Source organism: Triplophysa rosa, linkage group LG3, assembly GCF_024868665.1.
Source record: "Triplophysa rosa linkage group LG3, Trosa_1v2, whole genome shotgun sequence".
Classification (NCBI taxonomy): domain Eukaryota; kingdom Metazoa; phylum Chordata; class Actinopteri; order Cypriniformes; family Nemacheilidae; genus Triplophysa; species Triplophysa rosa.
The window spans coordinates 7,852,064-7,864,684 of record NC_079892.1 but is presented as its reverse complement, the minus strand read 5'-3'; the positions used below and the strand labels follow the sequence as shown (position 1 = coordinate 7,864,684).

The window sequence follows — 12,621 nt, the reverse complement described above, 5'->3', positions numbered from 1 at the left end:
GACAGCCTTCTCAAGGGAGTGGTTGATAAACTTAATTAAGCCTGGTAGTCTTAGAGAAGTGATTTATTGTTGGTGTACTTAAATGCTTTCAATACACGGTCGCTTTTAAGGATGAGTGAGAGGTAGGGACAGATCATAATAATGGGATTCAACCTTACAGTTATCTAAGCAACTGGAGGTGCTTAAAAATAAGCAACAAGTATATACATACACACACACTTCAAATTCACAAAAAAATGTACACCTTAAGCTGTCACTATGTAGTATAAAATGAAATATTCAGTCAGTGTTTAATAACAGCATGCCAAACATAACAGAAGCCTGAAGAAGACTTTCAGATATTCATCTTTATAACAGCATCTCGTTTTACCAACTTTAATATTTCTGAACGTAAACTTAAACTACAGCAACATTTATCACACTTTAAATGCTTGCTCTGTTGCAGCTCTGAAAGTTTTTTTTAAGTTGTTTTGAAATACATTGGTGAGAAAATGTACAAACATTATAGCTAACGTTAACGTTACATCAAAAGCTTGTTTTCATATCTGCGTTTCAACGAAACCTACTAATGCCTCACTTTGTCAACAAATTAAAACGCAGATTTCTGTCCATTTCTTACAAAACATTGCACTAAATTACATAAAAATAATAAAGTATTTATAGTTTGCTAGTAGTTTATTCATTGAGAATTTGCTCACTGTTGTCAACGACAGTCACCTGACTAACGTTACGTATTACGCGTTATTACTTTTCGTCATTACTAAGGGATGGAATTACCTTTACACATCTAATACATCCAATTCATGCATCTCAACAGTCAGAAATAAAACAAATAATAACTCACCTTCAAAATAAAGGCACCTGTCGGAGACGGAAACAAAAACACAATCACATCTTTTAACTGTCCGTCTCGCTGGAGACGCGTGCGCGCGGTTTCTGGCAGATGCCAGCGGTCTCGAGATGAGATGCGGCGGGGAGTTTTTTGCCCTCTGTGTTAAAAAGTTACCCGCTCTTTCTTCCTTCCTTCCTCAGCTCCGTAATCACTCAGTCACTCCACTTGAACAGAATGAGAAGCCGGGTGAGTCACACTCAGAATGGGTCACATTAGTTTAAAAGACTCGTGTGTTTTTCTCTCCGCAAACGCTGCGGGCCGTTACTCCGCGTTGCGCGTGCCATTGGACAGAATGGATCTCTCAGGTGAGTGCACTCAAACCACTGACAGTTGCGTCACTGGCTGCGTGTTCGACGATTGGCTGTTGATTAAATTCACTGAAACTTTAATAAAGAAAATGATAGCAAAAAGTGAACAACGATTGGAAAACAACGACTTTTGTTATACCTATCCTTATTGAAGTATTTTAGTAGAATATCTACTACTAAAACTCCAAAATTATATAGAATAATAATAATGCTCACATGTTTAAGGTTTATTGACATTATTAACTTTGAATTAGTTATATAATATATAGAAATTAGTTATAATTATGTGTTGCCTTGTGTAAATCGTGAAGTAGCAAAGTGAGCCAAGCACATAATAAACCACTGTTACTTACTATGAGTGATTTCACTGCGTCACATACAAAGACTTCATTTCCTTAACGTAATTTAATAAAGTGTATCATATAGTGATGTATAGGCGACTATAACAAAGCCTTATTGTAGCGCGAAGCTTTAGGTTGGACAAGTGTGCTGCATAATTGTCAGATTGCTGTTCAAAAGCGGATGGAGGGAAAGAGTTTACAGATCGTGGTTGATTTTACGCTGCCATCACAAAACCCGAAGTGTGAAATTCTGTATTTATGACTTTCTCTCCAACTATGCAGCATTTTAATCCAGCACCTGCCGTGGTATGTTACTGTTACTTTTTTACGGCTCCTGTGGGCATGACACATTTTACAAATATGTTTGTGACTGTGTGTTTTCGGATGAGCAAAATATCCTGTTTTTTATCATGATTGGGTCTATATGATGTCTTAATGATAACATGTAATGCGTTTATGCGTTTTCACTAAAAACATTCAAAATTCATACACAGGATAACACAACCCTCGCCGAGATTACAATTGCGTGGCTTTTCAAAGGTATCCTACCGCCACCTAGTGGTGCGTAATGCTTACATCACTTGCTCTCAGCGTTTCAAACTAGATGTTTACGTACTCGTCGATAAAAAGTGTAAACTGCTGTTTCACACAGGGTGAGTGGGAGGACACAGCAGATAATCTACAAAACGGATCCATTTAGGTTTATTTATTACACTGTGGTCGATAGGATCTAGGTTAATGCTGACCTGCTCACTCTCCCACTGTAAACGCCAATTGATGTCTGACCATTTAAACCTGCCAGCCAGGGTTCATTTGGAAGGGGGCTCTTAACTGTTGTTCTCATCTTCACAGAAGTAATTTAACTGCCCTCTTGACATTGTATGACCATTCCCAAGATTGGCTGCTGCTGACCAGCATCGCTTGACCATTAAAGCAAGACAGAGTCTCTTGATAATGAATGCGTTAAACAACAGATTTGTGGTCTGTTTTATAACACCTCCGCCTAGTTTTATTTGTCATTTTTTATTTTTCATAAAGGGAAGGTCGGAGATGCAGGCAGGATGAGGTATAAAACTGAAACGAAAGAGGACCCCATATACTGTATCCTCAATATAGTGTCTGCCCTGGGAAAATACAGCAATCACAATATCAAAACACATTAAGATATACAATTCCAAGAAAAAAGGTTTGATAGGGTGAACACAGAGCTACGTTTTAAAAACTTTAGTTTAGAGATCTGTCAAAACAAAGTTTACAGCACTTAGGCTGATTGATTTCCCCAGTTGGCATAGTTTCCTTCAAGGTTACAGATTTCTGATTCATTTAGGCTAATAAAAATACAGACGTTAGAAAATGGTTTGTAATAGCCAACACAAACAATTCAATAAAAAAGTCTGTTTTTGGATTTATTTTAATAAGCCCTTTAAGTTTACTTAAGTGAAATATAGCGATACATTAGCTAAAGATATAGAAAACAAAAAACATTCATTCATTCAGCAACTATAGTTGGTCATCACCCTTAGGACACATTCTCTGGTCTTGTTTCACTTTTACAAACAGTGTTAGTCACTAAATTCGCTCCTTTGTTCATGCGATGTGTTATTTTCCTGAATGCCTTTGAAAGACAAACCAGGTCCACTTCAGGCCACATAAAGTTATCTCAAAAAGAACATACTTTTAGGCTTAAACAATTAGACAGAATGGAGAGATTTTGAGGCCATTTCCACCGGTACAGTTTTCCAGCAAGCTGAATATACACAGTATGACATATATTGTTTTTCCCCTGTGTGATTGTTTCCATAGTGATAATGACTCAATTGTGCTGCCGGTGGACATGAACACCTGGTGGTGAAAAAGACAGAGACAGTTGCCATCCGTTCACTATCATAAATGATGTCAGTGTCTCTTCAAAAAGGCATAACGTCATGTGCAATCAAGACCACAAAAAGAAGGTCTTTGTTCTTCTTTCTATAAAAGAGCTCAGATATCTATGATTAACTTGAAAAAGCTGACGGGACATGTGACCAAGTACAAATCTCCTTTTGTAGCATAAATACTCAACAAAGATGCAAGAAATGGACAGTATTTGACTTGGTCAAAATCTCTTTGCAAAAATTTTGTGTATATTCATAGCAGCAAATATTTTGAAGATAACAACATCTGAAATAAAGCGATGTTTCATTTTCAATTTTCAATATTTTATCAGCAAATACTAGCAAATGTTATCAGTGACTTTTTTCTTTCCTGAATAACTGACGTATTGTACCATGAGTTGGAGTTATCACACAGGAATGCTTCATATCACATAAGCAAACTATGTAACAGAATACCATTGCCTTGTGGCACTTGATGCAGGAAGTGTTTGTTTGTAACTTCACAATGTTTACTTAGAAAATACATTTGAACTTTGATTAAGTCTTACTAAGTTTAGAAGCAAGGGACAATTTTATAGATTGTAATGCCTTTTTAAACAACAACAAATGATATAGTTTATATAGTTAATAACTTCCTGTTTTTTAGGTTTATTACAGCAGGTTTTCAACTATCCTCTGCCCACTCTGTGTTGCCATTAGGGGGTGCTAAAGTACCTTCATAGTATTTTACAGACTTATTTCTTATCACATCCTGTCTAACTTAAATAACAAAAATACATGTATGAGAGGAAATACTGTATCAGTTGAACATGTCAGTTGAACATTTTTTTAACACACCTTTGTTCTCTCAGACCAATGTTTTGCCTGCAACCGACAAGAAGGGTTGCAGTTGGCTTGATTTAGGCGGTCAGGGACCACTAGGGGGCCTCAACGAAATTCTAAAGTGACCCCAGTGTGAAAATACGGCAAAACAAGCATTAAAGTGACAGTTCACCCAAAACTGAAAATTCTGTCATCATTTACTCACCTTCGAGTTGTTCCAAATCTGTATAAATGTCTTTGTTCTGATGCACACAGAGAAAGATATTTGAAAGAATGCTTGTAGCAGGAAAACTAACAATGTCCCAAGGTTTCCTACATTCTCCAAAAGGTATTCTTTTGTGTTCAACAGAACAAAGAAATTTACAAAGATATTTTCCTACTATGTTAGTCAATGGTGGCCAAGAACTGTTCGGTTGAGAGCATTCTTCCAAATATCTTTCTCTGTGTTTATAGGAAGTTCAGAACAAAGAAATTAATACAGATTTGGAACAACTCGAGGGTGAGTAAATGATGACAGAATTTTCATTTTTGAGTGAATTGTCCCTTTAAATCAACCTTAACTTAAAATCAAGTTATTTTCTAATAAATATATAGGCCTATCTTTCTAGTTTATAATATTGTGAGTGTGGGGGGTCTTCAAACATTGTTGTGGACAATTTTGTGTGGGACAGCTCTGCACCAAGGGATAGGGAACACAGAAATAAATAAGCATCTACGTGAATTATTTCTCTCCATTTTATTCGGTAACTGAGCCGAGGTGCTTCTGTTGAACTGGCTGCTCTCTGAACGCTAATGTTTATTAAAAGCATTATTAATTGGCATGGCTTCAAGGACTGTAACGGTCCCATGAATGCAAAGAGCCTTAAGGCATCCCACAAGAGCTTTAAACAAATGCAAAACCATTTAATCAAATACTATTTCATTACAAGAAACCACTGCCTGTTTTTGATTATTCTCTAGCTTCTTTAAATACATTGTAAAAAAGGTTAAATAATACAGACGAATAAAAATCAACTAGATCTATATTACATTTTCTTTAATGTGCACAGCATGGTGTGATTTTACAGTAAAAGCAAAGGGAAGAGAATTTCATTTTTCATATAAAAATATGAATAAAAATCTACAGAGGCAGAATCAATAGCATCGCAATGGGTACTAACACAGCAGGTAGACAAGGAGGTGATTAAGTCAAAGCAACTAGACAAAAAGGTGTCGAAAGTGAGCTTAATGTCAGTAAAACTACTATACCCCACTTTACTTCAGCAGCAACCTCTGGGGCTGGAAACTTTAGTTTGCTGCCAGCATTTGCCAATGTGTGTTTGTGTGTCTATGTACTGTATGTGTGTGTGTGTGTCCAACAGTGAACACAGAGAAAAACAGACAGGTTTGTTTGCAAAATTCCAAACAAAATGATGTCACTTCATAATGCAGAAACAACAAAAAAACTTCATCTTCAACGATGGCAAGTATATGTTTAGGTATAAAGCTGTTGTAATGTTCAATGTTAAAAGTTCAATCATCTGCTTGAAACTGCTGAAAGATCAAGCTTTACGGCTCTGGATGTTGTTAATACCTTCTCTGCCACTCAAAAAGCTGTTGCCATGACGACTAGTGTAAAGCGTTATGTTTCACCGAGTCAGGAACAGTCTCTTTGTTTATATAAGCTGCGTTGACAAAGGGTTTAGCGAGGGCACCTCTGTTCCCCGTGTTTGGGCCATCCAGCGTTTTCAGTGGCAGCATGCAGTGTGATGGGCAGTCTTGATATCAGCAGGGCCACGCCTACTTTTTCTCCAAAATGAAAATATAAAAAAATAAAATACTTTGGATTACATCCCCAGTGATGACCACAAATAAGGTCATCATAACTAAACTATTAGATTATTTAACACAAAACTATTAAAAACCAAAAAAAGTGGATACACAAATAAAGGAAAGGGGGCACAAAAACGACTAATTCACAGCCTTGTCTCAACAGGCAGATCTTAAAATGGTGTTTCCTACAATGATAAACAAAAGAGGCAAATTACAAGGACATTGTTTGTAATTATTTGCTTTTGAAAACTTTGTAAAAATATACAAAAAAACAAACAAAAAACAGATCCTACATCCCAAGGTATCCAAAGCAAAGACTCACTGTTTTATCTAATGACCACCTAAAAACAGTGCACCTCTTCACTTTTATTTCACTCTCTGTATTAAAGAGATTTATTTCTAAGCTTTATCTTCCTGTGTTGAACATTGGTTTCCACTGCCTGCTCCCACCCTATCCCACTGGCTGTCTCCCATTCCCAGTTTCTAAACCACCTTGGTGGTGGTAACCCGGACACTGCTGAAGCACTTCCCCATGGCTTCGAATAGCGGGTCGCAGAAGGTGTGCACACAGATGGAGTAGACTCGACTGACGCAGTGGATCTCGATTAGGTAGCTCTTCACGCACGGCACCACGGCCCAGATGTGAATGAAAGACAGGATGGCAAAGAAGATGCCCCACACCAGGGCGAGCGGGATGCCAACCAATGCCGTAAGCAGCCTGTAGCACCAGTATTTGGTTACTGTAAAGGTGGTGAAGCTGGCTTTCCAAACGCCGTCGAAGCTGTAGGTGCCGGCAGGCTCGGCGATCACATCTTCAAAGTCCACCTGAAGACAAAAACAGGTTTAACATCAGGATCGTAGGATTTACAGTGGTCTAATGAAACACCTATCTCACGACAACGCAACAAACAGTATCCCGATATTTTGAGCAAAATTAAAAAAATTTAAATGTTGCACACACAACATTCAAGATTTAACTGAACCTGTATTTAACTGTATATAAATTAATAATAAAAAATCTGAATTTTAACAAAAATGTTAAATTAAGGAAAGAAATTAAGAAGGCTAAACCCTACGAGGGAGCTTCTTAAAGCAGTGAAAGCACAAAAACAATATGCATACAGTATTTATATTATAATAGATCATAGCAGATCATGTGTTTGCAGCTCAACCAATAGGACATCGTGTGAAAAAAATCGGTGTACCTCTACAATATATATATACACAATAATATTTTTGTATCGCAATATATCATATTATTTCTTATATTATTTAATGTATTATAGAAAAAAATATTTGTGGTATTTTATTTGATATTTTCTTGCAGTCCACCATAAATGTTGGTAAATATGAGTTCTTATGCCATAAATGTCATATTCTTTTACAAAAAGCACCAAAAAACATAAAAATTATATATGTTGAAGCAGATCACGTATTGGCAGCAACAACAAATAAGACATCATATCAGCTATACAATATATATTCTTTATTAATTATTGCAATATCTAATATAATTTATTGTATTTTTGAAAAAATATTTGTAGGATTTTATGTTCTTGCACACCACCATAAATGTTGGTGAATTTTGTTTTACGCAATCACTTTCTCTCCTCTCTTTCACCCTAAATTATAACACAGGCCTTTTTTTGGTTTAAGACCAATACTGGATTTTTCAATGATCTGTTGATTATTGGAAAGTTGCTAAACACTTTGCTCTGTGGGCATTAATGTATGTCTATATAGAACATTTTCCTTTATGTCATATGTCTCCAAAAACACTTTCATCCAACACACATTTGAAGACGCAGGACTATTTCTTCTCCACCCCTTCACATCTACATTCCTCATAGACAGCTTCTTTACATTGTACAGTACTCTGCTGTGGTTCACTCAGACTGGCACGGTCACCTTCTCCTGCTCGATCCTCCTGCACCATACTTAACTTTGATTTGCGCCTGACACCCAACACTAACATTTAGAGAAGATAAATGTAAATAAAAACCCCATTCCATCTTACAGTAAATGAGTTCAGGTTGGTAGACCTCACACACTATCTGTACAACAGTACACCTGCTTCTATAAACTGATGTTTATTTAAGCTGTGACACAGAGAAAAAACACACACAAAAACATTTCGTCGTCCTTGACAGTGACTTGTGAGTGTCCAGATAAAGCTAATATTTATTCAACGACTGGTTTTCGAGTGTGCGTGTCTGCAGGATGGGTTTTGCGACAGCACTATAATGTATAAGTAAGCTTTCACTAATCCGTTATGACTAAAACCCTGTTTTTGGAAATAATGAAAGAGCGTTAAAGTAAATTGGGGATGTTTCGTAACTGTAATTTGATTGATTATGACTTGCCCGTGGATTTGAAAGCATCATGGCTAAGGCTGGCAAAGAAACTCTAAATTATGCAGTCTGTCCTCCCTATTCATTAATCTACAGTACAAACCAATGGATGCATAGTTTCCATCGCAGAATATCACAACTCTATCAATGTTAAAATAAACAGTTCTTAAGCAGACTGCAGGGTGTTCCTGATAATGTTCTTACTGTATTGACAGAAATATCAACTTGCATTCTCTAAACCTACTGGGCCTGCGGTTATATATCGTCTATATTTTCAGCTAATAAATCACAAGTGTACAGCATGCATCCTCTTACAATAAAAGTGTATTTAAGTGTGTTATTAGTATACTTTCTAAGACAAAAATACAATAAACTATACATTCAGTTTAGGTATTCTTCTCAAAAATTACACTTATAGTATATTTGATATGTTTGGCCTATACTTGTATTTCTTGATGGGGATACAAATAAAACCTACTTAAAGTACAGTTATAGGTATATTTATACTTAATACTGAAATTTAAACTGATTATGTTGAGTTCTCGTAAAGAAAACATACAAGTATACTCGCAGTACAAAAACTACCAACAGTACCTGTAGTAAGTGTACTTTCATAATATTGAATTCAAGTATTGAATTCACTTGGTTCACTTGTACTATAGTTGCTGTATAAAAAGAAAAATACAGTTGTAAATTTGTGTACTCAAAGTTTACCACTGTTACTAAAGAGTGCCCAGGAATTTTTTGTATATTAAGTACAAAATTAGTGCATAAAATAGAGCACTTTAAGTATACATTTAAGTGCACTTTTTTACTTGGGTGGGCCAATTTAGTGCCAAGTTGAAACAGTACACTTACAAGTATACTCGTAGCACACATTTGTGTACTTAAAACATAAAATATCCTCAAAATATACTTGAACTTACTTAAAGGAATAGTTCATCCAAAAATTTTAATTCTATCTTCATTTACTCACCTTCAAGTTGTTCCAAATTTCTTTGTTCTGTTCAACACAGAAGAAGATCTTCAAGAAGATATTTTGAAGAATGTAGGAGAGTAAACAGTTCTGGGACACTTTTGACTACCATTGTTATTTTTCCGACTAAGGTAGTCAATGGCGGCCGAGAACTGGTTGGTTATAATCATTCTTGCAAATATCTTTCCGTGTTCATCTTCATCAGAACAAAGAAATGTATACAGATTTGGAACAACTCGAGGGTGAGTAAATGATGACAGAATTTTCGATTTTGGGTGAACTGTCCCTTTAAGTACACTTAAAAATGAACTTGAAGTATACTTACCCTTACTTTTTGTAAGGGTCAAAATACAATAAATACAATGTAACTCACTTGGACAGACAACAGAAAGGATGAAACAATGGCATTGTTGTGCATGTACTCCAGTTGAATAAAAACAACTACTTTGTTTATTTGTCTGAAACTCCTCAATCGCCATGGCAACAACTCGTGACTCATTTCGGAATGCAAATTCATGTGCAGTGACTACAAATCCTCATTACTGTAACTCTATCGGCTATAATTTTTTCTTATGTTAGTCAGTAAGGCATGCAAGTCAAGAGTATACTTAGCGCTCTTCTTGCATGAATGTAAAACATAATGTAATGTCATCCATTCAGATGAGTACAGTCCTTGCGTGGCCTGACCACAGACCGTGCGCTGCCAAAATTACAAAGTGGAATTCCGCTCCAGCGTGCTATTATAAGAATGCAGTTTTATGAGAGGAAAATATTCTGTTCCAGGGAAAGCTACGCATGTGTTTCTGCACACAAGGGTCTTTGATGTGGATATCTGTGGGAGTGCACTTGGACCATGTGTTCATCACGGAGCGTTTGTGAAAACGGAGAAGGGAATTCCCTGCTACGCTCTCCTACGCACCACTAAGGCACAACTGGCTTAACCCCTTTTAAGGACAAAATCAAAGAACTGTGTGCATTCACGGTCTGTTTTGCCCAAAATGAGTTTGAAATCCCTTGTGACTTCAATCCCATAATCTTTAGCAAACAAAAACGTGTTCTGGATTTAATTTTCGTTCAAATCATAAGAACTATTCATATCCACGTATCCTCAGGGAAGTGAGTCAGGATCATATTATGGAGGGAGGGAGATGGAGATGAAATGAAAGGGAGAATAAAGCAGCTGGGGTGGGAACAGGGTGGGGATGGATGTAGGGGGTTCAGTTTTTAATAGGTGGTATGTATTGTTCAATCACCATAGCAAACAACTGAACCCATGAGGCGAAGTTTTCCTTCTTTAAAGGAGAGTTGCTATGCAAGGAATTGCCCCACGCCCAGGAACATTTTTGTAAAGACTGTTAGGTGTACAGCCTTTGCTCAAAAACAGGAAGGTATTAATATTTCCTCTATTAAAAAAGTTTGTCACAGCAAGCCTCGACTGTGTCAAACTCAGAGCTGAGCAGATTTCGCAAACCCATGCCACAGTCCAAACATTTCACATTTCAGAGACAGCTGTGATAATTGTTACCAGTGCCACAGTAAGAAAGAGTATTGCCAAACTACTTTTAAAAATATTCTTTCAAAAAAGATATTATTCTTTCTATCAATATGCAACTGTAATGCTTTTTAAAACACATTATGTAAAAACGAGTAGGCTTGCTATAAACACAAAAAGTGTAACATGATTTTCCTACCTTAACCACCTCGTCATTTAAATGCTTTGGATCCCGGTTGACCAGGTCAATTTCCTTGGTGTGGACATCCTGGAGGGTCTTTTCGTTGAAGCTGTCGTTATCCATTTCTTTATTATTTGGTTTGTAAATGTTGCCCTGTTTCCTAATGAACGGCGAGTGCGTGTATTCCTGCGGTTCCAAAGAAAACAGAAAATGAAAAGTTTATGAGCTTGGAGGGGAGTCTGGGGCGCAACTCAGCAGACAGCCCTGGCATGGGACGCTTTTAAACGGATAGAAACGAAGCACCACACCCCTCTGGAGCGCGTACAGAATTACACCGCAAGGGGGCGTCATTTAACGCTGTGCTCACCCAATTGCGATTGTATTGTAAAAGAGAAAATAAATAAAACCGAAAATACATTCCAATTAAAAGTACAACTGAGAATATCTACACACACATCAACACAAGTTTAATGCATATTAAGTATTATTTTTCACAACAAAAATATGCAAGATAAGAAGTCACTTTAATGCGCTCCGTGCCATACGTTGAGCGCAGGCACATTACGCACCTTTACGCACGGTTGCAGATTTGTCCATAGTCCATAATGACACAATTTATTTTATTCTTAATATTCCCTGCAGTTTTACGTTTGTTAAAACGTGTCTTTGCTTTTGAGAACGAGGAGGCAGGGGTTATATTTTACAGCAGAGTTGTGTTCTGACATGGACAGAAAGAATGTTCACGAGTGAGTGCCAGAAAAAGATAAGACGGCAATTGGCAAACTTGCGAAAAAATAGCCAATAGTGGTGCAAGGTGCCAAACGCACCGCCTTAAAAGCGAGATACACATTTGAACAACAAAACCCAAATTTCTATCAACCCAATTCCAATTGCATAGGAAATAAATAAAAGCTTGCTCCATTAAGATACACGAGTATCCCCAAAATAAAAGATTCTTAATGTAATATAGCTGATATAAGTCAATCTCTTACCTCTTCAGGTGTCGCGTCCTTGTATCCGCTAGTCATGCTGTCTCGTGCCTGAAGTGCAATCAGATCAGTGTGTGGAAACAAGACAATCACTTAACATAGGAGAGTGTGGGAGGCGTGGAGAGTTGGAACAAAATCGACCAACACTTACACCACTGTCTCTTTGCTTTCTATAGTCCCATGATACACAGTTTTATCTATCAAACAGTGTTTTATCTGCTCTGTTGAAGCCTCTCGTGGCAGAGTGGGAGTTTCTCAGTCACTCGTGTGTGTTTAATGAAGGAGCCTGTAACCCTCCATACTCTACCACTCAAGAACTGCGCCTTATTAGCGGTGGAGATTTTGACGGGATTTTTCCCCAAATGGGAGGTGTAATTGGGTGCACACTCAATCCCTCAAATCCATGCAGTCAGGACATCTTTACTACTATGTGCCAATTAATAAAGTAATAAGAATGTCATTAAAACTGTGAAATAGCACACATGGAAAATGTGTGCTGCAAACGTATAACCAAACGCACACTCCGGGCATTCACTATTTTATGAGGTGCAACCTTCTAAAGTACACTTCACTATCCATCCCA

The 12,621-nt window shown here is 37.1% G+C and overlaps 2 protein-coding genes across 3 annotated transcripts in view; both read right to left on the bottom strand.

Moving 5' to 3' along the window:
• met (MET proto-oncogene, receptor tyrosine kinase) overlaps positions 1-1,168 on the bottom strand; it is a 38,991-nt gene extending 37,823 nt beyond the window's left edge. For both annotated transcript variants that reach the window (XM_057329539.1, XM_057329541.1), the window contains exon 1: positions 845-1,168. The gene's annotated coding sequence lies outside the window, so the exon portion shown is untranslated. The remainder of the gene's footprint in view (positions 1-844) is intronic.
• Positions 1,169-4,958: 3,790 nt separating this feature from the next.
• Positions 4,959-12,299, bottom strand: cav1 (caveolin 1). Its single transcript, XM_057330346.1, has 3 exons — positions 12,042-12,299; positions 11,068-11,235; positions 4,959-6,874 (listed from the first exon to the last, which is right to left on the bottom strand). Exons 1-3 carry the CDS (start codon positions 12,075-12,077, stop codon positions 6,533-6,535), a joined length of 546 nt encoding a protein of 181 aa, XP_057186329.1. The 5' UTR covers positions 12,078-12,299; the 3' UTR covers positions 4,959-6,532.
• Between the last annotated feature and the right edge of the window lie 322 nt (positions 12,300-12,621).

Coding starts and splice junctions, on each gene's coding strand:
- cav1 (XM_057330346.1), bottom strand. CDS start 12,077: ATGACTAGCGGATACAAGGACGCGACACCTGAAGAG. Junction 11,236..12,041: donor AGGACGCGACACCTGAAGAG/GTAAGAGATTGA, acceptor TTGGAACCGCAG/GAATACACGCACTCGCCGTT. Junction 6,875..11,067: donor TAAATGACGAGGTGGTTAAG/GTAGGAAAATCA, acceptor TTTTGTCTTCAG/GTGGACTTTGAAGATGTGAT.